This window comes from Oxyura jamaicensis, chromosome Z (genome assembly GCF_011077185.1).
Source record: "Oxyura jamaicensis isolate SHBP4307 breed ruddy duck chromosome Z, BPBGC_Ojam_1.0, whole genome shotgun sequence".
NCBI classification, from domain to species: domain Eukaryota; kingdom Metazoa; phylum Chordata; class Aves; order Anseriformes; family Anatidae; genus Oxyura; species Oxyura jamaicensis.
Genome location: NC_048926.1, coordinates 25919263 through 25942772, shown reverse-complemented (window position 1 = coordinate 25942772; position 23510 = coordinate 25919263). Strand labels below are relative to the sequence as shown.

Genomic DNA, 23510 nt, shown 5'->3' with positions numbered 1-23510 from the left:
TCCTTCCTTCCTTCCTTCCTTCCTTCCTTCCTTCCTTCCTTCCTTCCATTTAGTAAACATTTATCCTTCGTATGCTCTTTTAGCATAATATAGAAGTTTCCTTGTTATGACCAGCTGTACAAAATAATTAAGTAGAATGGCACTCTGGGTAGAGAAAATGTTTCTTTCAGGGGAATTAGGCATCTCTGAGAAGAACAAATGCTTGCTAATTTTGGTATTTATAGTAACAAATGGGTTTGGTGAATCCCTGCTCTACAGTCCAGAGGAAGCAAAGCTATTTCCATTATTTGAGAAACTGTGGATGTGCCTCATAACAGCTTTGTAAACATGTAGAGTTTTTTTTTTTTTTTTTTTTTTTTTTAAGATCCAGGCAAGTGTTAAAAGCACAACTGAAAAACACTCTTACCTGTTGGTTTAATAGTTCTGTAACAACACAGAGTGGAAGGGTTATACACTATGGCTGTGAATTTTGCTGTTGAAATGTGGAGGTCAGGAGGCAAAGAGCACATGCAGCGGGCAGAAAAAGTATGCTGATTCAAATTCCTGTGAAATTTTGAATTAAATTAAAAGCTGCCTTTCCTTTACAGGAATGCCCCTTGTTCTCAGGGTGCAAGCAATGAGTAACCCAGCACTACAATTTGCATTACTATAATTTTTTATTTTTATTTTTTCCAATGGAGGCTAATACACATGCATTCAAGGAACTGAGCACTTAATCAACGTGATGCATATCCTAAGGCCACTAAAATGTGATGATTTTAAAAGCTAATTGTAGGCTATAATCAAGAACTAATTGGGTGATGAAGCAAGATTTTTTTTTAATTGCTTTGCTTATTAAATTTAAACATTTATGACATCTGATTTGTGTGTGTGTGTTTTATTGTTTTTGTTGTTGCTTTCCAAAAAGGGAAAATGACTTTTAGAGCTTGGTCGCTGTGTTTTACTGGGACTTAATTTATTTATTTTGCCTACATTAAAGTTATGTGTTTATACAAACACAGGTGAATTTTTTGTTCTTATACTCTCTACAGAATATTGAGTATATGCTTCCCCCAGCCATGGAGTAGGCAAGAGTACTGCTTGCAGCAGGAAACCAATTTCCATTATTAGTCAGCTGGCACTGGTAGTGTATAGAACATTTTCTGTCCTTGAATCCAAAAAATTGGTATGAGTCATCTAGGTGCCCTCTTGTGGGTGAGTGAGGGAGTCTTAATGTCTCTTTGGAATAAGAAAAGTGATAATAATAGGCCAAGCCTGAAAAGAAGAAAGATGGAAATACATTGGTATTAGTAATGTGGAACATTTAAATACTTCGCAGCCCAAGTGCTACAGGAGACATCAGATGAGTCTGCCAAGTGTGACTGGTGGTACTTCAATGAGCTTTGAGAGTGTGTGTAACTGAGGTGTTGATAAGGAGATGGTCCACCTTATCTGTGGCATTCAGGGGACATTATTGATGTGGCACTGTTTCCCTGATTTACTGATACTAGCAATGAGTTTAGTTATACTGAAAGCACAAGTGAGCGTGGTACCACTAGGCAGTCCTATATTTGAGTCAGCTTGAGTCAGTATTGGTTTTATTCAAGAGCAATATCAGTAAAGAGCCAAGGTGCAAAACAGGGATAGCAATTAATTGAGTTGGAGACAGAAACTCAAAGTAAATGCCTTCAGACTACAGCTCAGCAAGGGTGGTGACTTCTTTACATATGAGGTGTCAGAGAGCAAGAACGTTGTGGCTGCAAATCTAGCACAGATAAAAATAACTTGGTGAAAAGCTTAGAGAAATTTGGGGAATGCATATATGTTAGGGATTGAACCACTATGGAGTTCAGGAAATTACCAGATAGTTTCTGTTTTGTAGCATATATTCTTGAAATATGTTCTGTTTTCCTGACAGGCACATTAGGTGCTCTAAATACTACTGATACTCCATTTTTTTAAAAAAACATGGTAGTAACATGAAAAAGTAAACAAGCCTGCTGTGTACTCTCTCTCCTAAATGTTTGTTTTGTCTAATTGTACTGAACTTTGGAGATTAGAAGGGAATCATTAAACTGATCTGTCTACCTTTCTGACTGTCTAAACTGACTGTCTACCTTTCTGTCTGCCTAAAGTACTATAGTCCCCGTTGCTATAATAAATACTTTTAGAAGGAAGACATATATTAAAGAACAAGTTTTTTCTTTTTTAATTTTGTTTGTTTTGCTTTGTTTTAAGATTATGCAAGTATTGCTCATCTTTCCCTCTGTAAAGAAAAGTTTTTCCTCATTTTTATTGCATTTCCTTTTCATGGAATCCCTTTTAAGGGGAATTAAGAAAGGAGAATAATTTATATATTCACTCTCAGAAATTGATAATGTTAATATATGTTGTTTTCCCTACAGAGCCATGATGTTAATAGGTTTTCCTAGTGTGATCCAAATCTAAGATTCAACCAATTGAAGACTCACAACATCACCCCTTCCTGCCCTTGCCTTATGTTTGATAGAATATCGTATGCTTTGATAATATTTTGAATAAGTTAGCTGAATGGCAGCACAGGATATCAAACCCATGGTCCCCAAGTGCTCCAGCTTCCCAGAGATATTGTTCATTCAGCCTTCTGTTCTTTCAAGAGTTTCCTTTCAATGATGTTTTTCTCCTTATGCATTCACTTATAATTTAAAAAGGATAAATATTAACAAATTCATAATCCCATTTAATATTAAAAGTTTTGCAGATTTTTTTTTCTTACATGTTTTTAGCATGTGCTCCTAGTAAAATGTTAAAGATATTAGTTCTATAAAACGTGGTACATATTCTGTATAAATCCCAATGGCTTCAGTGAGAGCATTTTAATTAGTTCTAATCCAGTCCCAAATGTTCACCATTATCATCCCTTGCAAACAGCCTTTTCAGACTTGAGGAATGTGTTGCTGCTTTATGTGGCAGAAGAATGAGATCACAGACAGATAATAGAAGCTTGATGCTAAAACTGGCAGTTTGGCAGCAAAAATTGCAGTGTGTGTTCCCCATGTCTCGCCAGAAAGGAGAACTAAGGCAAAGTCTGTTTATAGACTAGATTTACTACATATGCCAAAACTGAGCTTTCTACTAGCCATTCTGATAAGAACCATAATCAACAATTACTAACGAAAAATATTGTCCTATTATCCAGTGTTTGCCTTTATCTGGTTGCTACTGGAAATTTTGTAGACGGTCATTTTGGTCACAAGAAACTTCAGACATCATATATTTGAATATAAATTTCTGTATGTATATAGTAGTTTTCAATCTCCTGGGGTTTGGAGAGGCCTACAGATTTTCCCAGGAAGATATGGATCCACTTGTTGAGAATTTCTGCCTCCAGGTGGTAGTACTAGTACTTGCTCTTAATGAACTTTGTCTAAATTGTAGTCTGCAAGTCAGACACATACTGAGTCTCTGTGAGAAGCCTGAGTGCTTCAGTAGACTTTGTTTGCCCTCCCATGTCTCACCCAGACTGCTCACTGAGACAATGTCTGCTTGATCATTCCAGAGCTCCATTAATATGCAGGCTTCAGTATTTGTGACAGCTACCAAGGAGCAGGAACCATGAGGCTGCTCCAGGAATAAAGAGGAGGCATAAGCCAGGGGGACCACAGCAGCACCATGGGCAGCACCATGACTGATGGGATATGGTGCCTGAGCAGGGTGAGGAGAGGTGACGAGAACAACAGTTCCCCATCAACAGGCTGGTGCCTGCCAGACAAGGTGAGGTGGTGTTATGTCCAATATCTGCCAAAGAAATCCAGTCTGCAGTTCAGGATCAGCAGGGGACGGAAGAAAGGCAATGTCCAGTGTAGCTCAGGCACAGTTGGGGTGCCCAGGTCTGAGAGCTCCTGAGCACATGGCAGAGGTTGTGAATGAGTGTGTGGGGAGTCCCAGGTGAGGCTGCTCAGGGTCACCAAGGTCAATTGGGGCACCCAGGACTCTTCCAATTTATATGACCTAGTCAATTAAAACTCTCAGTCAGAAGAAGGAAAACCAATTTCAAAGTAGGGAAATTGCAGGAAGATGGTCAGCTTTAGTTTTGGGTATCAAGTATCAAATTAATTAAATTGTAAAAAATATTCATCAGCTCTTCTATCTTCATTTTCTGCCTACTCTATGCTTTAAGTGACAGAGCACTGTGTTTGTCCAATTGTACTGTCCACCCCTACATATTCTACCCAAGGGGAGAAAGCCACACTGAGGTAGAGTTCTGATTACATAATGCACTCTAAGATGCAGATAGATCCTGTTTTAACAGAGGTCTAGGTTGCAGAATCTGGAAAGCTAGGGACTACTGCCTTCCCAGTATAGAGTGTGTTCTTCAGTCCTTTATTTTAGCCTCTCTGTGCTCACTTCTGGCCCATAATCAAGACCACAAAATAAAGGTTTAAGATGTTTAGTGAACCAGGTAGGGATATAAAATATAAGCTCTAAAATATTAAATCTATGACTTAATGGAAGCTATACATCTGCAACTGGTTAGATTAACTATTTACTTTATGACTTAATTTTTCTTGTAGTTGATGAAAAATTGCATGTGCTATGACACGTGTACAGTGCAACTTGCAAAAATAGTATGGTTCAGGTTAACTGAAGAGAACTAATTAAACATGTTCTTAGAAGAGGATCCATTTTGAATGTGGCTAAAATCTGAGTTTATCAGAATCTTTAGGAAGTCTTTGTTTTCCAGAGTGGACTGAAATAATGCAAACAATTTGTATAATTACAAATCAGTGCAGCTTAAAAATATGTGAACGGATTTTTAGTAGCAGCACTTTTTTTTTTGTTAGTGTTTTAGAAAACTTGTTATTTCCTGTTTGGAGGTTAAGACCAGGAAGCCAATGAGTCAGACTTAATTGTAAAAGATTTTCCACCTGAAACAGTTAAATTTTCCCTGAGGGAGAGGTAAAATTTTATGACTGTATGAAATCACTTTTTTTTTTTTTTTTTTTTTTTTTTTTTTTTAATGCAACGGAACTACCACACTATTTAGATAGAACTTGCCATAATCTTTAATATCTGAGGTGCATCTGAAACAGAGGGACAAGTTACTGCAATCATGGGCTTTTAATACAGAATTTACTGGTTTTCATTATCTCACAGACTAAAGGGAACTTTTTGAAAAATGTTCTTTTCATCACAAGGGTTTTCTGATAACGACCTTAGAAAGAAACTTCCTAAGTCTCAGTCTGTTATTTTGGAAGTGTCTTTAAAGGCTTTTTATTTACAATGTTCTGTGTTTACCTTTAAAAATAAAGTGTTGAAGGAACAGGAAGCTTAACTGTTTGTCTGTCTGGAGAGAGCTTAATTTACTCAAAAAGAAAAACAATAGAGGCATCTTCTGCTTTGTGTTGATTTACTTTCATGCTTTTCCTTTCTTACATATTTTTTTAATGTTTATTAAACATGTAGTCACTTCCCAGAAAGACTACTGATAAGTATGCTGTGAATAGAGAGAATTAAACATTTTGGGGAACAGCATGGTTTCTTGTTAGTTTATGCTTGCAATACTTGTGTCATTTATGGTAATTTACAAATGTTTTTCTAGCACAGCAATTAAATCCTTTATGCAGAGATTTGCTGACTGTACAAGTAATACAGATAGTTTGGAGACATTGGAATCAAATTTAAAAATGACTGATGCTTTTATATTTTGCTTTACATTATGAAACAAACTAATCACATCCAGTAATGTTGCAATTACTTGTCTTGAATTGTAGCTTTTGCTTTGGGAATAATATTGTTAACTCCTTCCAGTCTGTCTGCTGGTTAATTTCTTTCTGTGTTTGTTTGACATACATCAATGATATTTTCTGTGTCATTTTTTATTTTTTGCCATTTGAATATCAGCTTAAGATATCACAGTAAAAACACTGCCTGTGACAGAGTAGCCAGCCAAAATGCAGGAAAAGGCCTAGGAAAACACTGAAATGAACAAGATGAAATATGAAAGGTTAGTGTACATTATTTAGAATATGTACAGTATAGATTTTTCAACCAAAGAATTTACAAAGTACCTTATTATTTAAAAGAAACAGAGGAAAACTAAGGCGGGTGTGAAACCAAAATACTTCGCAGAAGAAATTTAGCAGTCTTGCAAAAAAATGTACTTGCAAAAAAATGTTTGGGAAGAACTTAGGCATGCAAGCTATTTTTAAAATAAAATAATCTGTTCAGTAACCTCCTTCCTTTCTTTTAGGTATACTTGCTGTTTTAGATCTAAGAGTCTTGGCAAGTAAGATAACAGTCTGTAATGCTCCCTTCGACATATTAGAATTCCTATTAAAAATGATATGAAAATGATGAATGAGATGACAAGACATTTTAAGACATTATCAACTTTTAATTATTTCAGATCTAAAATTGAAGTAAAAATATACAAAGCTTTGAAATTGAATTCTTACTCAAATATACAGGAAAAAAAAAGCTGCTTTAAATGTATTTTGAAAACATTAAAATTCATTTTGCCAAGGTACCTGTTAACTGTATATTATGAGACTTTTATTTTATTTTATTTATTTTATTTTATTTTATTTTACTTTATTTTATTTTATTTTACTTTATTTTATTTTATTTTATTTTTATTATATATATATATATTTTTTCTTTACAGTCCTCTATGAATGTTCTTCCTGTCATTCCTGATTATAGCTGATTTCCCATATTGATGAATCACCATGTCACAGGCTCTGGAAGTCATTGTTACTTTTTGTACATGTGCAAGTACACTTCTTACCAACTGTGCTATTGCTCTTTTTTGCATAATGGTCTGTGCCTGATGTTTTCAGATTTTTCCTCCATAGGTAGGTAGTTTACTGTTTTAATTTTGATTTGGAATTTTATACTGTCAGCAGGTATACAGAATAACACAAGGAAGAAATAATCTACAATTCAAAGAGAAATGGGGGAAACTACCATACATTCATTTTAAGACATATTTTGACACTCACCCATGTCAAGTAGAGCAAGAGATCCAACTTTTCTGTCTCTACTCACAGTTGTCACTACTTCAAAGCAAGAAAGAGAAAATAAATGATGAAATATTCTGCATTTGATTAATTAGTTTTTCTAAGGTTTGTCTAAAAGTAAATTATTGTGTTTCTTAATATTTATAGTCTAAAGCATTTGTTATAAACTGTATACCGTACTGTAAATCCTAACCCATTTTCAACAGCTAAGTAATATTATACTTGAGGCTATACGCCATCTAATTTTGCTTTTGGAAACAGAGCTAAAATAGCAGGTATGTTCAACCAAAGTGAAATAAGCGGAGATCAATCTTTTGAACTACAGCAAAATCATAATAATGTTACTAGTCAAAGACATGTGGCAGGGGAGTAGCAAATACCAGATACATATTTAATTACTCTTCAGATCTGATATATTTTCCAAATACCTCTCCAAGACCAAATTAGTGTAAAAACTGAAGATTGTTTTCATTTTCTTGTAAGGACAATGGTTTTTAAAGCAGTTTTAGCTAATTCTTTAAGCTTCGTGACCTCTTGGTATGTATATGTTACCTACACATAATATATATATATGTATTTATTAAGAGAGATATACATATTGGTACATATATATGTTTGATTTTTATTTTATTTTATTTTTTTTTCCTAGATTCACTGTAGCATTTCATCCTCTCCATCCAGGCTTATTTAATTTTACCAGGAAATCTTCCTCTTTTTCCCTCTCATTATTTAGGTCAAATTGATGAATGCTCAGTTTCTTCTCAGATTTCCACAGCTGAAGCAGTATCCCACCAGAGAAGCTTAGTATGCCATTCTTGCTTTTATTATTTGTCTGTTTTAAAGAGATATTTTGGCAAGAATACTGGATGAATACCAATAAAGAAATGGGCTTTCAGTCACAGAAAACTAAATACAGAGCTTGTCACTTTTTTTTTCAAAACTTTTTTTTTTTTTACTTTTATTTTCTTACTTTTTTTTTTACTTTTTAACTTTTTTTTTTTTTTTTTTTTTTTTTTTTTCCAAACACCTTTCATTCAAACACCTTTCATTCAAGGAGGAGCAGGTTAATATGCACAGCCAGGACTCTCAGAACTAGCATCAGTCTGAAGTTGATCTTGGGAAAGAGCAGAAGTAGCAAGTTCAGTAACTTCAGTAACTAAAAATTGAAGTAGCAAGTTCAGTAACTTCCATGATGAAAATATGGCAAAATAAAATATTCAGGAAATGAGAATTATGAAATCATAAAAAGGATTTTATTTTCCAACTTTTTATATTCTGTTATAATCTATAAAAAGTAACATACAATAATAAAGATGAAAAAGAATAAGAACTTCGAGAAAGAGGTAAAATGTCTGGAAGGGTTAAAAAAAAAAAAGGTGTTAAAATATTAATTAACATTATGCCAAGGATGCATTACCATCTTATTAAGGTTTAGTGGCAGCAAGAGCTGATTCCCAAGAAGGACAATATGAGGACAAGCAACAGAGACGGAGGGAACTGACTGATTAGAGACACTTAGCTCAGAAGTGAGGGCAGACTGGGAGCTCAAACTCATCCGTCTCAGGGACTGTGTGCCCTGCAGACGGACACACAAGGCTAGCTCGTTTCAAAATATTTTTCCCAGTGGGAGTTGAGTGCTCACAAAGCAGATTAAAACAACAGTGTTGGAAGAGCATTCCTAAGGTTCTGCCTTGCCAGCAGTCACCCATTTCATGAGATCTAAATTTTTAGTGCTTTCCGTGTGAAAACAATAAGTAATATCTCCTGCAAGGAGACGGATTGTGATTGAAGAACCAATAAAAAGCAATTAGAACTCCAGTACTCAAGTACAATAAGGCAAATCAGGAAATGAAGTAATTAACATTAGATTAAAAAAAGTAGAAAAATAGTAATTTTTTTTCTTTGTATGTTATTCATTGTGTTATTATTTACTGTGTAAAAGATACCAATACATTTCAAAGTATGTTCTGTTTTTGCTCAGATGGCTTTTCCTAGGAAGATCAGATTTTTATTTAAAAAATAAATAAAAAGGAAAGTATCACTCCACTACATAGTCTTTACACTTTCAGTGCTGTAATTTTAATATATATATATATATATATATATATACACATATATATAAAATTTTCATTTGTTATTCATTTTTATTGCCTAGTATTACTATTAGGGGAAGGCACTGAACAGAAGTACTTCTTTTAAAGAGTTAGATGGGTTGATATTACAATGAAAGAGCAGATAAAATCTTCCCTTGCTGTCAATAATGAAGAAAATAGTTGTATGTAAAAAGAACAAAAACAGCTTAATGAGTGAGGGTAGACCATAGATGAATCCTAAATCCAGACTCTTACCTTAGATGGAAATGTTGAGCAGAGGAGTTTAGAAGCCTGAGTATACTTAATGACAACCAGCTGAATTATACATATTTATGTCACTATTTAAAAGGATGGTGGTGCTCATAAAACTGTTTTCCACATTCTGGCATTGTTCAGGATATTCTTTGAAATATGTTAGAACATTGAAATACTGTAGGGAGGAGTACCTAGAACAAGTATAAAGTGAAGAGTGGGCCACCTCCTAAACTGGTAGTAAAACATGTACCTATAATTTTCTACTCCAGCTCCCTTTGTTTAAGAATTAATTTTTTACAATATTCCAATATTACTGTTTTGTTTGTTTTATGATTTATGAACAGATGATTCAGTTTGAGCCTGGTGAGGGAAAGGCTGTTGATGTAGTCTACCTAGACTTCAGCAAGGCCTTTGACACAATCTCCCACACTTTTGTGGTGAATGGAGTGAAATCCAACCAGCAACCAGTCACCAGTGGTGTTCCCCAGGGGTCAGTGTTGGGGCCCATCCTTTTTAATATCTTTATTGATGACATGGATGAGGGAATTGAGTACACCCTCAGTAAGTTTATAGATGACACGAGGCTTGGGGGAGGGAAAGCTGCTGAAGGATAGAAAGGCCCTGCAGAGGGACCTGGACAAGTTGGATCAATGGGCAGGGGCCAATGAGATGAGGTTCAACATCACTAAGTACTGGGTCCTGCTCTTTGGTCACAACAACCCTATGCAGTGCTACAGGCTTGAGGCAGAGTGGTTGGAAAGCTGTGCAGAGGAAAATGATCTGGGGGTGTTGGTTGATGCCTGCCTGAACATGAGCCAACAGTGTGCCCAGGTGGGCAAGAAGGTGGGCATTCTGGCTTGTGACGGGAATAGTGTAGCCAGCAGGACCAGGAAGGTGATCGTCCCCCTATACTCAGCTCTGATGAGGCCACACCTCAAGTACTGTGTTCAGCTTTGGGCCCCTCACTACAAGAAGGACATTGAGGCACTGGAGCATGTCCAGAGAAGGGCTATGAAGCTGGTGAAGGGCCTGGAACACAAGTCCTATGGGGAGCAGCTGAGGGCGCTGGGGTTGTTTAGTCTGGAGAAGAGGAGGCTTGGGGCAAACGTTATTGCTCTCTACAACTACCTGAAAGGAAGATGTGGGGAGCTAGGGTTTGGCCTCTTCTTCCAGATAACCAGCAATTGGACTAGAGGGAATGGCCTCAACTTGCGCCAGGGGAGGTTTAGGTTAGAAATTAGGAGGCATTTCTTCTCAGAAAGAGCAGTCGGGCACTGGAAAGGGTTGCCCAGAGAGATGGTAGGGTCACTGTCCCTGGGGGTGTTTAAGGAAAGGTTGGATGGGGTACTTAGGGACAGTTTAGTGGACGATATTGGTGGTAAGGTGATGGCTGGACCAGATGATCTTGGAGGTTTTTTCCAACCTTAATGATTCTATGTTTCTATGATTTTTGTTGGATACACTTTTTCATTTTCAGTTTTATATATTCTGCCCAATCCTGTTGTGGCAGTAATATTAGCTGACTCAATATATACTGTTTTATGCAGAGATTTTGCAGATCTTGTTTCTGTGCTTATATGCCATCTGTAAGTGAAGAACAATGAGACCTGTGATCAAAAGCGTTATGATAAAATAATTATTAGATTTTATTTTTTATTTTTTGGTGGTACTCTAAGATGCTAAGAGGTACTTATTAATATTTTCTGTAAATGGTTGATGTAAACAGAAAAAATTGACAAGCTTTCAGGAAAGAACACTGCTTTATTTTTTCTGCTAGAGATTGCCAAATTTAAAGTAAAAGCAAGTTAAAAACAAAATGCTTTTGTTCTAATTATGAAATTTATTTAAACAGTTTAAGAGAACTTGAGCAGACAGCACATATAAGGTGAGAGAGAACCAGTTGTCTTCAATTGCTTAGTAGGCAACGAAAGGAATAAAATAGGAATGGAGGGATAGAAGTATACCATGGAACCTCCATCTCAGCTGTGCTCATGGTCATTGATATGTGTTAGAGTATTGAATTGCCAGACTTATCTTACATATGTGTTTTGTAGATGCACCGAGGATGAATAGTGAAAAGTGGTGGTACAGGACAAACAGTGAGATTGGGGAGAACGATGGAGGTGCAAGCACACCAAGATTTAGACTGTTTTGGAAACAGCAGCCCAAGATACAGGAGGCACAGCCTCAGTGTGTGTCTTGATGCTGGAAGAGGGGAAGAAAGTTTGCTAAGGCTATAGATGTCAATCTTTTAATCAACTGGTTTCTATTCTTCACTTGAGCATACTGAAATAAGTACTACTAATGAAAGATCAGCTTTTCTGAGACAGTCTCCCATGTGGACAGATGGGGAGGAGGTCCTTAGGTATATCCATTAATTCAAAGATAGGTTGGATTTCTGTGTATGTCTCGGGTCTGTGGTAGCTTGTAGGATTGCATCCTTCATCAGATTTGAACTGTACCATGTGAGAATTTTTGGAGAACTTCAGTAAAATTTTAATATAGCTGTTATTTACTATCACATAGCAATATGTAATATTTTTCTGATTTTATTTATTTATTTATTCATTTATTTATTGGTATCTCTTTTTATAGCTAAAAACACATGCAAGAAAACAGGATCTTCTGTTTGTGTATTTATATAGTTCACGTACTCTTTCACCTGGATATAAAATCATTTGACCCATCAGAATGTAGTAGTATAATTGGAAGTGATCATGATCTAACAGATTAAATCTTCAGATGAAGACTAACTTGCAACAACAGATAAAGTCAAAAGAGACAAAATGCTTGTATCCATGCAAAGGTTATAAACAATTAAAAATGAAAGTTGGAAAAAGCAGAAATCAAACCCAAAGCAGAATGTTGGCTAAAATTAAAAAGTCTTTAAGTTTCCAATTTAAATATGAAATATTTAAAATATTTTATTTTTCTTTGAAAAAGAATAACAAAATCAAAATAAACATAGGACAGGTGCTCTACTAGGTCCTAAAACATATGCTAAATTCTGTAGTTCCTTTTGAGTGTGGCTTCCAGTTCTATTCTGATCATTTATTATGTGAAGATGTGCATATAGCTAATATTATGTGGTATCAGTAACCCCAAAATAAGGGTCTTCAGTGTGTCTTCTCAGGGCTTATGTTATACAAAGATGCAAGACTTTGTGAGAACAGTGTTTCTGATATCTCCTAGATTTACATCTTCATGGATCTCGCTGATTTAGTTTGCAATGTCCAGCTTTTGATATTGGATGTAGCACAATAAGTACCAACCGGTATTCATACCACTTAATGAATATAATAGAATGAAAATAGAATGAAAAAAAAAATAGAGCAACCAAATAATTTGTTTTGTTTATGTATGTATCTTAGAACGTTTTGAAAAAATATTTGCTAGTATTAGTTGAAACCAATGTTTTCCTAAGAAACATTATCATTAGAGGAATTGAATTGGAATGTTGTCTTCAGTTAAAGCATGCTGGCTTGTTAGGTAAGATAGTTCATACTAACAAGGGTGTCTAGGCTCTCAGATATGCTTTAGCTGCTTTATGCTATCAGATAGTTGTTAATCCTCACTCTTTCAGACTTTCCAGATGCTTATTTGTAATAAATCAATCTGACATAATTGAAAGGGTGGGGAGCTATGAGGCATGATATATAAATAATTTCTCTCTATACTTCTCACCCTTAAGGTAGGGATTTCAGTTCCTTGAGAAAGCAAAGTTGTTTAAAAGAATAGTGTTCCAACGAGATATGCTGCTTGGAAAGTCGGAATGACAAAATAGAAATTTTGCTTTTTACACTCAGTATGTCTTTTCAGTCTGTCTAGGTATAAATTGGATTCAGTATATGTATAGATTTTTTAGCTGGCAGAGTTAGGCTGTTAATGATTTTGAACAGGCATAAATTCTTACTGACATACCTGGTCAATTGTAAACTACAAAATAAGCTCAATTACTTTTGAACATTTGTGCTTTCAGAGTGTAGTCTGCTGAACTTGTGAAGTTGGTGTACTGTAGAAGTGCAATCACTGTTTTGCCAGTGTTGGCATTTGCGCTTTACTTTCATTGAATATTCTTAAACTGATTTCCCTCCATAGACAGATGCTACAGTAAAATTGAATTTGACAATATCAACTAAAATCTTTAAAAGAAGGCTGTAACTACTGAAAAAAAAATCTAAGAATCAGAGCAGTTCAGACTTTACATTAAATATACTATGCCTGCACAACCTAAAATAATCTAAAATGACCAAAACAATCTAGTAACACTTTGTAATCATTCATACTCAGAATACCTATTATGAACTCATTAAATTCTTGGTGGTATCTGTGGAAGGCTACAGCAGACTCACTGAATGTTTTTATGCATTGGATGTTCAATAACAGCTAGTAGATACTGCAGTCCACACATAGGATGAGATGTCTAATTCAATACTGACAGTGACATCGAAGGAGCACCTTGAAAACTGAAAAGCTGCTATTAGAAAAATTGCCTTAGCATAGACAATTCAGTGGGATAACCTACTTAGAAGGATCATTGTGTACCTAAAAGCAGGCTACAGTTTTCAGTTGTGAATATTACACAGTGTTTTTTCTTTAAAGTTGCATGTCTTTCCCAGTAAATGTTTCAGTTTGCTTTGAAGAGTTGAATAGTACCACTGCACCTGATTTCTTTGACAAACATTCAGAGTGTATGAAATTAATCTAGAGGAAGAAACTGAAAATAAAGACATTATCTAATATAGGTGAATTTCTACAGTCATTGTTAAACAAACAAACAAACAAAAAGCTAAGGAAATATCTTTTGGCTTCTTAAAATGTATTACCTGCATGTTTGTGTGATGTTTCAGGTTTGTTTTCTTTTAACAAAAGGACACCACACCCTTAGTTTATGTGATGCAGTATGTAATTCTGATCCCTCAAAACAATATTAGTCTGAAAACTGACGGCTGAAATACACTTCTGGGGACAGTGTTTGCAACTGAATGAATAAATGTCAGCTTCTCAAGGCTCCCATGGAGCTCAGAGGAGAGATCCATAATACCTCAAGAGGAATAGGATTTTCTTCAGAAATCTGCAGCCATTTATTCTTACTCCTCCTTTACATCCCACTGCCTGCTTAGTATTACAACTGCATTTTTTTCTGAGGTTATGTTGGAAAATGGATCATTATAATGATCATAGTTTAAAAATAACCCCTTTGCCAAGCTGGAATCAGACAGTGTTTTTCTGGAACCATTGTTACAGAAATTTATGCCTGCTTTTTCCCAGAGGTGAGGCTTCTGCAGCCCAGTTGCAGTGCCCAGATTCATCCCCCCCTTCCCTCAAACACATGAATAATGGTGCAGTTCTGTAATCAATTTCAGCTTTTCTAACTGTGGCCCTTTGCCAGAGAAGGAGTCTGTATTTCTTCCTACCTCTGCTTGCACACTGCCACCATTTCTTTCTATTACCCTTAGCAATTGTGCAGCCCCCTAGTGACTGTACAGGTGTGTGATGAGCCAAATTGCCTTGCTGATATTCCTGAGGTCTGAACAGAAAAAATGAAATGGTTATGTCTTCAGTCAAGTAAGGAGGCTGCTTCTGTCTCTCTCCTTGTAGCTGCAGGATCACAAATGCTGACATAGAGGAAGAGATGGAAAGCAACAGCAGGGGAGCAGGAAGGGTGACCAGGTTGAAACATCCTGGTGCTTTCACACGGGTAGATTGGCATGAGCTCATGCTGGACTAACATTATTGGGTGTATTAGCTGAGGATATATAATTGTTCCAAACTGCCTCTCACTATGGACACGGGAGAGTGGGATGTGTCTGTGCATGATTTAGGGATAGGAAATTGCCAAAGTGTGAAAAAGCCACCACTTAAATGTACCTGTCTCCTTACTGTATCCCTTACTGTAGATGCCTTACTGAGATCCCTTACTGTAGCGTGGGACTACACCAATAACGTTAAGTATTCCTCAGTGTGAATGCATTGGCCATGTTCAATCAACTTTGGGATGCTGGGTGTATTACTGAGACTTTATAGCAACTCACTGAGAGAAAAGCTGATATTTTTAGCCTTTTATTATATAGCAGTGAGCTCATATGTGGAGGGACAATGGAGACAGAGTCAATATGAAGTATGGCTCATGAAATTGCTTATTTTCATTCAGGACAAAACCCAGTATCCACTGAAAAACTAAAATATAATAAATTTTATTCTGAAAACATGTAGGTATGTTAGATTTTTCTTTAGAGCATCTTCCTTGTAAGATGGCATATTTGTATGTTTTTCTAGTTAAAACCCTGAACTATGGTGTCCAGTGTGAAGAAAAAAATGAAAAGAGACAAAGTATAAACTCTTTTTTTTTTTTTTTTTTTTTTTTTTTGTCTCATATTTTGCAGGTAGCATATTACAGCTTCACACGTTCTTGGGCTTTTTCTGATGTCCAGCGGACAATAGATTTTCCAACCAGTGTTTGACAGGTGTCTCTCCAGTAGAACAGCAGTCTTTCTTTGATACAAGATGGAGGAATCATACAAAGATAGGACTTCTTTAGTGAAAGGGGCAAAAGATATTGCTAAAGAGGTGAAGAGGCAAGCAGTGAAAAAAATGAATAAAGCTGTTGACAAAGCTCAGGACGGCTACACACAGAGGTCCTACAACCGATTCCAGGATGAGGAAGATGATGACGATTATTATGTTCAAGGAGGAAATTATGTCACAGAAGCTAATGATGATGAAGGATCAAGTGAAGCAACCGAAGGGCATGATGAAGATGATGAAATTTATGAAGGGGAATATCAAGGAATCCCCAACATGGGGCAGGGCAAGGATGGCATGGTGGCCTTAGGGCAATCTATGCACGATGAATATAAGGATCGTCGAGAACTGGAAACAGAGAGGAAAGCTGATGAAGAAGAACTAGCACAGCAGTATGAACTGATAATACAAGAATGCGGCCATGGTCGATTTCAGTGGGCACTCTTCTTTGTTTTGGGAATGGCCCTAATGGCTGATGGGGTCGAAGTTTTTGTGGTTGGATTTGTGTTGCCCAGTGCTGAAACAGATATGTGCATACCCAATTCTGGATCAGGATGGCTTGGTGAGTGAAACCTTTGCTCTGTGTTTGTGCTATTACAACTGTCACAGTATGCCTAACTATGAATTATGTTAATGTTAATGCTTATATACAAATATTTTGTATTGAATATAAATAAATAAGTAAATCATATTAATAGCTAATACGGGTAATATGAACCTTATAATTTTATTTTTTAAATAGTTGTTTTCTTTTTCAGTCAGTATGTATAAATAAATCTGAGGCAGAAGATTGCACAACAAAATTTAAGAGCAGAAGTTTTTTTTCTTGTTTATAAGAGTAGTTATCCAGATGTATTATCTTGAAAACAACAACAACAACAACAACAACAACAACAAAATAGTGAATTACTAGAGTTCTTAAAGATGTATGCAGGTGTAATAGAGAATAGATTACATACAACTGTAACTGTATGGGAGCGTTCCCAAGGTGAGATGGTATACAATATAAGGAATGCAGGAAATCCAAGGAAAATGCTGTCTAGCTTTTTTCTCCCTTTTGTCTCTTTCTCTCCTTTTCTCCCAGTGACTTTTCTCTAGCCCTCCAAAAAAGTACAATGTTTATTTTGAATCATTGAGACAAAAGCCAGAGGGATGAATGGTTGAAGCTTCACACAGGTTATGCATTTTGTGTCTGGCTGGTTGTTGGGGAAGGGCTGCATCTCGCCCTGTTGCCTTTTCCCTCTGGAGGCACAGTGAAGAAGCAAGCTGATCCAGCCTTGTGGGCCTTGGTGAGAGCAACAGCAATGCAAGCCAGTCTGTGCTTGTGCTTCCTGAGTATGCCTCAGTACAGAAGATAAAACTAAGGTTTCATGGGACAGCACAGTGAAGAGATAGGGTAGAAGTGTTTACCCTGGGAAAATGGGAGGTAATAGTGTAGGGGTTGCGACATGGCAGAAAATGAAATATATGTATCATACAAGGGATTTGGATCTGAAAGGACCCAGGCTATTGTAGAACAGATGACATTTATCTAAAATTTTTAAGAATATTTGTCTTATAGCAGGTATACTGTTCATTACTGTTCATTTACAGTTCATGTTTCTTTTGCAACACTGTCATTTTAACTTAAGCTCCACTTCTCTCCTCTTGGCTCACAATCAATTGTATGGACCCTAAGATGTCAACTGTGTAAAGAAACAGATTCAGAACTTTAAATAATGCAAACTGGCAGAAGCGTTCCTGGTAGGCAATTAAGCCCATGTCAGATTGGACTCCTCACATATTTGCTATTTGGCTCTATTGGTTTAAATAAAGTTGATTGTATTAGAATCATAGAATAGTTTGGGTTGGAAGGGACCTTAAAGATCATCTAATTCCAACCCCTCTGCTGTGGACGGGGACACCTTCTACTAGACCAGGTTGCACAAAGCCTCATCTGCTAAGGTCATTATAAATTATCCCTGGAGCCTTCTCTTCTCCAGGTTGGATAATCCCAACTCCTTCAGCCTGTCTTCCTAGGATTGTTGCTCTACCCGCTTGACCATCTTTGTGGCCCTACTCTGGTCTCATTCTAATATGTCTATGTCCTTCTTGTGCTGGGGGCCCCAGAGCTGGTGCTGGACTCCAGGTGGGGTCTCACAAGAGCAGAGGGGGATAATCATCTCCCTCACCCTGCTGGCCACACTTCTTTTGATTCAGCCCGGGATACAGTTGGCTTTCTAGGCTGCAAGTGCACATTGCTGGATCATGTGGAGCTCTTCATCAACCAGCACCCCCAGGTCCTTCTTCTCAGGGCAGCTCTCAATCCATTCTCCACCCATATTGGTGCTTGGGATTGCCCTGGCCCAGATGCAGGACCTTGCACTTGGCCATGTTGAACCTCATGAGGTTTGCACAGGCCCACCTCTCAGGCATGTCCATGTCCCTCTGGATGGCATCCCTTCCCTCCAGCATGTTGACGCACCACACAGCTTAGTGTCACTGGAAAACTTGCTGAGGGTGCACTCGGTCCCACTGTCCATGTCACCAACAAAGATGTTAAACAATGCTGGTCCCAATACCAACACCTGAGGAACACCACTCATTATTGATTTCCACCTGGACATTGAACCATTGACCACAACTCCTTGAGTCTGACGATCCAGCCAATTTCTTACCCACTGAGTGGTTCATCTTTCTTACCCATGTCTCTGCAATTTAGAGACAAGGATATCATGGGGGACATTATCAAATGCTTTGCACAAGTCCAGGTAGATGATGTTAGTTGCTCTTCCCCTATCCACCTGTGCTGTAGCCCCATCATAGAAGGCCACTAGATTTGTCAGGCATGATATGCTCTTAGTGAAGCCATGCTGGCTGTCACAAATTACCTCCTTCTTTTCCATGTGCCTTAGCAGTTTCCAGGAGGATCTGCTCCATGATTTTGCTGGGCACAGAGGAGAGATGAACTGGCCTGTAGTTCTCCGGTCTTCCTTCTTTCCCTTTTTAAAAGTGGGGGTAATGTTTCTCCTTTTCCAGTGAATGGGAAAGATTCCCCTTTCCAGTCAGTGGAAAAAATTACTCTTCATTTATATTTCTAAAAACCCCTCCATATCAGAAGGTCATGAGTGGAAACAGGTGCTGAGTTCTCACCTGTCTGGATGCTTCAAGAAATTCCTTGCCTTTTGATAATTTGTTGTTACAAACAAACTGTTCCAGTTATCTGTCCAGTGCAGTGATTGAAATTGCAAATAAAGAAATTAAATTATCTAAGTTGTTATAGCTAAAGAGGCTGCATGCAAATAATTTGTTTGGTACTGCTTGTTTACACAAATTCATAAACATTACATTTGTCATGCTTGGATCTGTGAATTTTCAGATCTGCTTTTTACAGAAGGAAGGTGCATAAGTTTGTTTATTTATATATACATATATATCTATCTATATATTTGAGCTCTATAAACAATTCAAAGTGTGGAGAGAAAGAAGAGAAATGAAAATATACAAAAAAATGTATTACAGATGTTACTGTGTCGGTGCAGATAATAACACAGAATAAATAGATTTCTTATGATGTTGTCTTGAAATATATTGGAATGAATCCACCAGTGATTAATTGAAATTCAGTAAAGAAGCTGTTAAATCCCTCACGTTATATATATGTATATGCAAATATTTTTCTTGCTGACAAAATTAAGGAAACAACCCTGGAAGCCTTAGGTATGCAAACAATGTTTTCTCATAACTAAAATATGGAAACTGTGATAGTTATTCCCAATTCTTATTTTTATAATAGCAGAACACTAGCCTCTGTGTTAGGATATTAAAAAAGATATAATTCTACATTAAAAGATTAACATACAAAACTAGGAAAAAGCAGAGCTAATCAGTCTTTTCTTTCCGATAGTGTATTGAAGGCATTGCAACATGGTGGTTTTATTAATAGTTTCACAAAAATGATATTATTTGCCCATTGCTAATGGAAAGTATAGTTTGCAATACTTCTGTACAGTGATGACTATAATACTTATAACCAATATAGGTATGTAGCCCTTGCAGACAAGCATAACCATAATGCCAGTGATACAAAATATTCATCAGGATGGTGAATGCTTATTGAAAGCATTTTAATATGATCATAACTGGGTCCACACAGTCATGCATTTCAATTACTTTGCTGTTGTGATTTCACATCATAATTACATCCTGACTGGGGTTTTCTAGACAAGCATATATTTTATTTTTTTTCATGGTTATAATTCCATAATCTAGAGGGCTTTAATGTTGTTAAAATACAAAAGTAATGAGACCAGTGCCAGGAGTTATAAGGTGGAATTGGTACACATATGTAATATTTTTAAGGCGTTTTTCTAGACCATTAAGAAACAACCTAAGAGCACCCTAATTTGTCATTGAAAAAGGACTCACTGGCTCAACAATTATTTGTAAAAACTAATTTCCCATACCTTATGCCACAGTGGCTTTACCAGGAAACATGAGCTGATTAAAAGCATGTGGCAATATCCATAAAACCACCCTATTGCATTTTTTATTTTTTTTTTTGGTTTGTTTGTTTTAACTTACAACATGGCAAATTCCCAAATTACCCTCCATATTGATTACTGTGTGAGCCTGAGATTTCAGCTCATTGATCATCATCAGCACTTCACAGAATTTACATGATGGAAGTTCTGATCAGAATCATGAACTGGTATCTTGATGTCTTTGGTTTAAATAATAACTACATATAACTTTTTCTTCTTCTTCTTCTTCTTTAAATAGATGTTTCCTCAAAAACAGGAATGTTGACTTGCTTAAACTCTTGCAAGATTACAGTGACTTGTCATTATGTGTGAGAATATGTTTCCAGTATGTCTCTCTTGTACTGGGTGGCGCAGAACTGAATACAGTACTCCAGGTATGGCCTCTGCAGCACTTGAGTAGACACTGATGACTCATGCTTAATTTAGTGTCCACCAGGACTCCTTGTCCCTTTTCTGCAAAGCTGCTTTCCAGATGGGTGGCCTTCAACATGTACTGATGTTTGGGGTTGCTCCTCCCTAGGTGCACGACTTTGCAGTTCTCCACGCTGAACTTCATGCGATTCTTGTCAGACCCTTTCTTCAGCATCTCAGTGTCCTTCTGGATGTCAGTATGGCCTCGTGGTGAATCAGCCATCTCCCTCAGCTTCATGTCATCTGTGAATTTACTGAGAGGGTTTTTACTATTGTTCAGATAATAATGAAGTTGTTAAACAGGACTGGACCCATTATTGATCTCTGGGCTACTCCACTTGTTATTGGTCTTTAGCTAGACTTTGTGCCCTCTGGGTCCAGCCATTCAGCCAGTTTTCAATCTGTCCATCCATCAGGATAGTATTTCATTATAGAAGCTTATCAGGTTGGTTGAGCATGGCTTCTCTTTGGTAAATCCATGATGACTATAGATGATGATTTTCTTCTCCTTCATGTGCCTGGAAATGATTTCCAGGATGAGCTGTTCCATCAGCATCCTAGGGATCAAGATGAGGCTGACTGTTCTGTGGTTCCCTGGGTTCTCCTTCTTGCCTTTCTCAAAGACAGGAGTGACATTTGCTTGCCTCCAGTATTCGGGCAGTTATCCCAATTACTGTGATTGAAAAAAGATTATAGAGAGTGGCTTTGCAATGACATCTGCCAGCTCACTCTTGAGAGTGCCAGAAACTTGTGGGTACATCACATTAGGGACCATGGACTTGTGAACGTTCATGGAATGCTCTCTTAAGTATTCTCTGTCCTGATCCTCTTTCACCAATGGTACCTCCAGCCTTTCACACTCTTCTCTTGCCAAAATTCAACATAAAGATCCAGGGATTAAGTAATTATCTCCTTTAACTTTTATTTTTCTTTCATGCCAGTAAAACATGTCAACTGGTAAACCACTCATGTTATGACCACCATCTTTTTCAGAGGCATCTTTTTCAATTTCGTAATTGATTCCTTATATTCTCCCTTGGTCTGTTTTGAATCTATGTATCATTTTTGGTATAAACTTTGGACTGAATGATCTCTTGAGTATGAATAATCTTTATTTATATATTTATTTTCCTTTTTGTGTGTTTGTATTACTTAACTCATTGCCTAATATATTTCTATATCTAAGTCCACAATCAGGGCTTATAGATAGCACAGTAACAAAAAAGAAATAATCTTTATCTGTAAAACATGTTTTTAGTTGGTTAACCATAGGGGCATGGTTTCTTCTATGCAAAAAACTCAAGTATCATGGTAAATCACTGGGCTGATATTGCAGATATTGTGAATATGAATAGCAATAGATAACTTACTTTAGAATTCAAGGGATTTCCTGACACTCTACATGTTTAGTGTAATTTAATGCCTAGATGTATTTTTTTCTCTCAGATATTATCAGAATATAATAATTACATTATGCATAATATTTTCAGGAAAAAGGACATCAGAGGCTTTAACTCAGTGTACTGAAGTAGTTTTCAGTTTGGGACAACAGGCATGTACCTAACACTTCTGCATTGATTACCAATTTACATATTAGGCAGCTTGATGAAATGCTTTCCACATCTATTGTATGACCCAGTGACTGATACTGACATGCTAGGTAGCTCTGAAGCAAAGGGGCTTTTCCTAGCAGAAAAAAATGGACCATGAATCAGCAGTGCCTTGCAATGATGAAGGTTAATTGCCTTCTGGACTGCATTGGTAAGACTGTAGACGAGGTGGTAGAGAGAAGTGGTTTTCCCTTCCCAGCGTTGATGAGACTTCACATGGGTACTGTGTCCAGCTGTGGGGCCACCTGGTAGAAGAGAGAAACACCTTTAAAGCAAGTACAGTAATGCACCACTAAGGTGTTTAGAGGGCTCGAATACATAGCATAAAAGAAGCAACTAAGGCAACTGGTCTTGCTTAGCTTGGAGAAGAGAGGTCTAAAAGGCAACCTGACTGTGGTATTCAGCTATGTAATAGAGGGGTGGCATAGAGAAGGTGGAGTCAAACTTTTCTTAGAGAAACACAGGTCACAAGTTGCAACCTGGGAACTTCTGATTGCATATAGTAAATGAAGTTCATGGGTGGTCCACCCCTGGGAAATGTCTCCCAGGGAAGCTGCAGGATCTACTGGAGATTTTCAAAAAGTTCACTGAAAGAGGCCCTGAGCAACATAATATAGATCTGAAGGTAGCCCTGCTGTTGGCAGAAGTGTGGACTAGAGCCCTTCAAAGGCCCCTTCCAACCAAAATATTTCTGATTCTATAGCTAAAAAACATAACTGCCTGTAAATGTGTTGTTACTTACAGCACTGTTAGCTATCTATAATAAAAGAGATATTGCAGTTGTTACATTTGACTAAAAAATTAAAGGTAAGATGGTTCTGAACTCATGGGTTGTACACAAGCTTACTGGTTTATACAAAGAGTAGAGGCTAGGGGCAAGACAATATAGCTTGAGCCAATTATTTTTTTCCCGAGCCTGTATGGGCTTTCTCTGGCTTTGGCAGAAATCTGGAAGTGTACAACAGTGAATCATAAATAAAAGACTGCAGGAGCTGGGTGTGAAAGGACCATTTTCAAAATATTCATGCACCTACATGCCAAGTGGGATCCTCCGAAATGTCTAGGCATCTCACTAAATCCATTGACACCTTGTAAATATCCTTAGAAGCATAA

At 37.0% G+C, this 23510-nt stretch overlaps 1 protein-coding gene across 2 annotated transcripts in view; it reads left to right on the top strand.

The window, feature by feature from the left end:
* SV2C (synaptic vesicle glycoprotein 2C) overlaps nucleotides 1-23510 on the top strand; it is a 112343-nt gene that overhangs the window by 10075 nt on the left and 78758 nt on the right. For both annotated transcript variants that reach the window (XM_035310054.1, XM_035310053.1), the window contains one exon: nucleotides 15715-16415. In XM_035310054.1, coding sequence (XP_035165945.1) covers nucleotides 15836-16415 — 580 coding nt within the window. In that variant the 5' untranslated portion in view covers nucleotides 15715-15835. The remainder of the gene's footprint in view (nucleotides 1-15714; nucleotides 16416-23510) is intronic.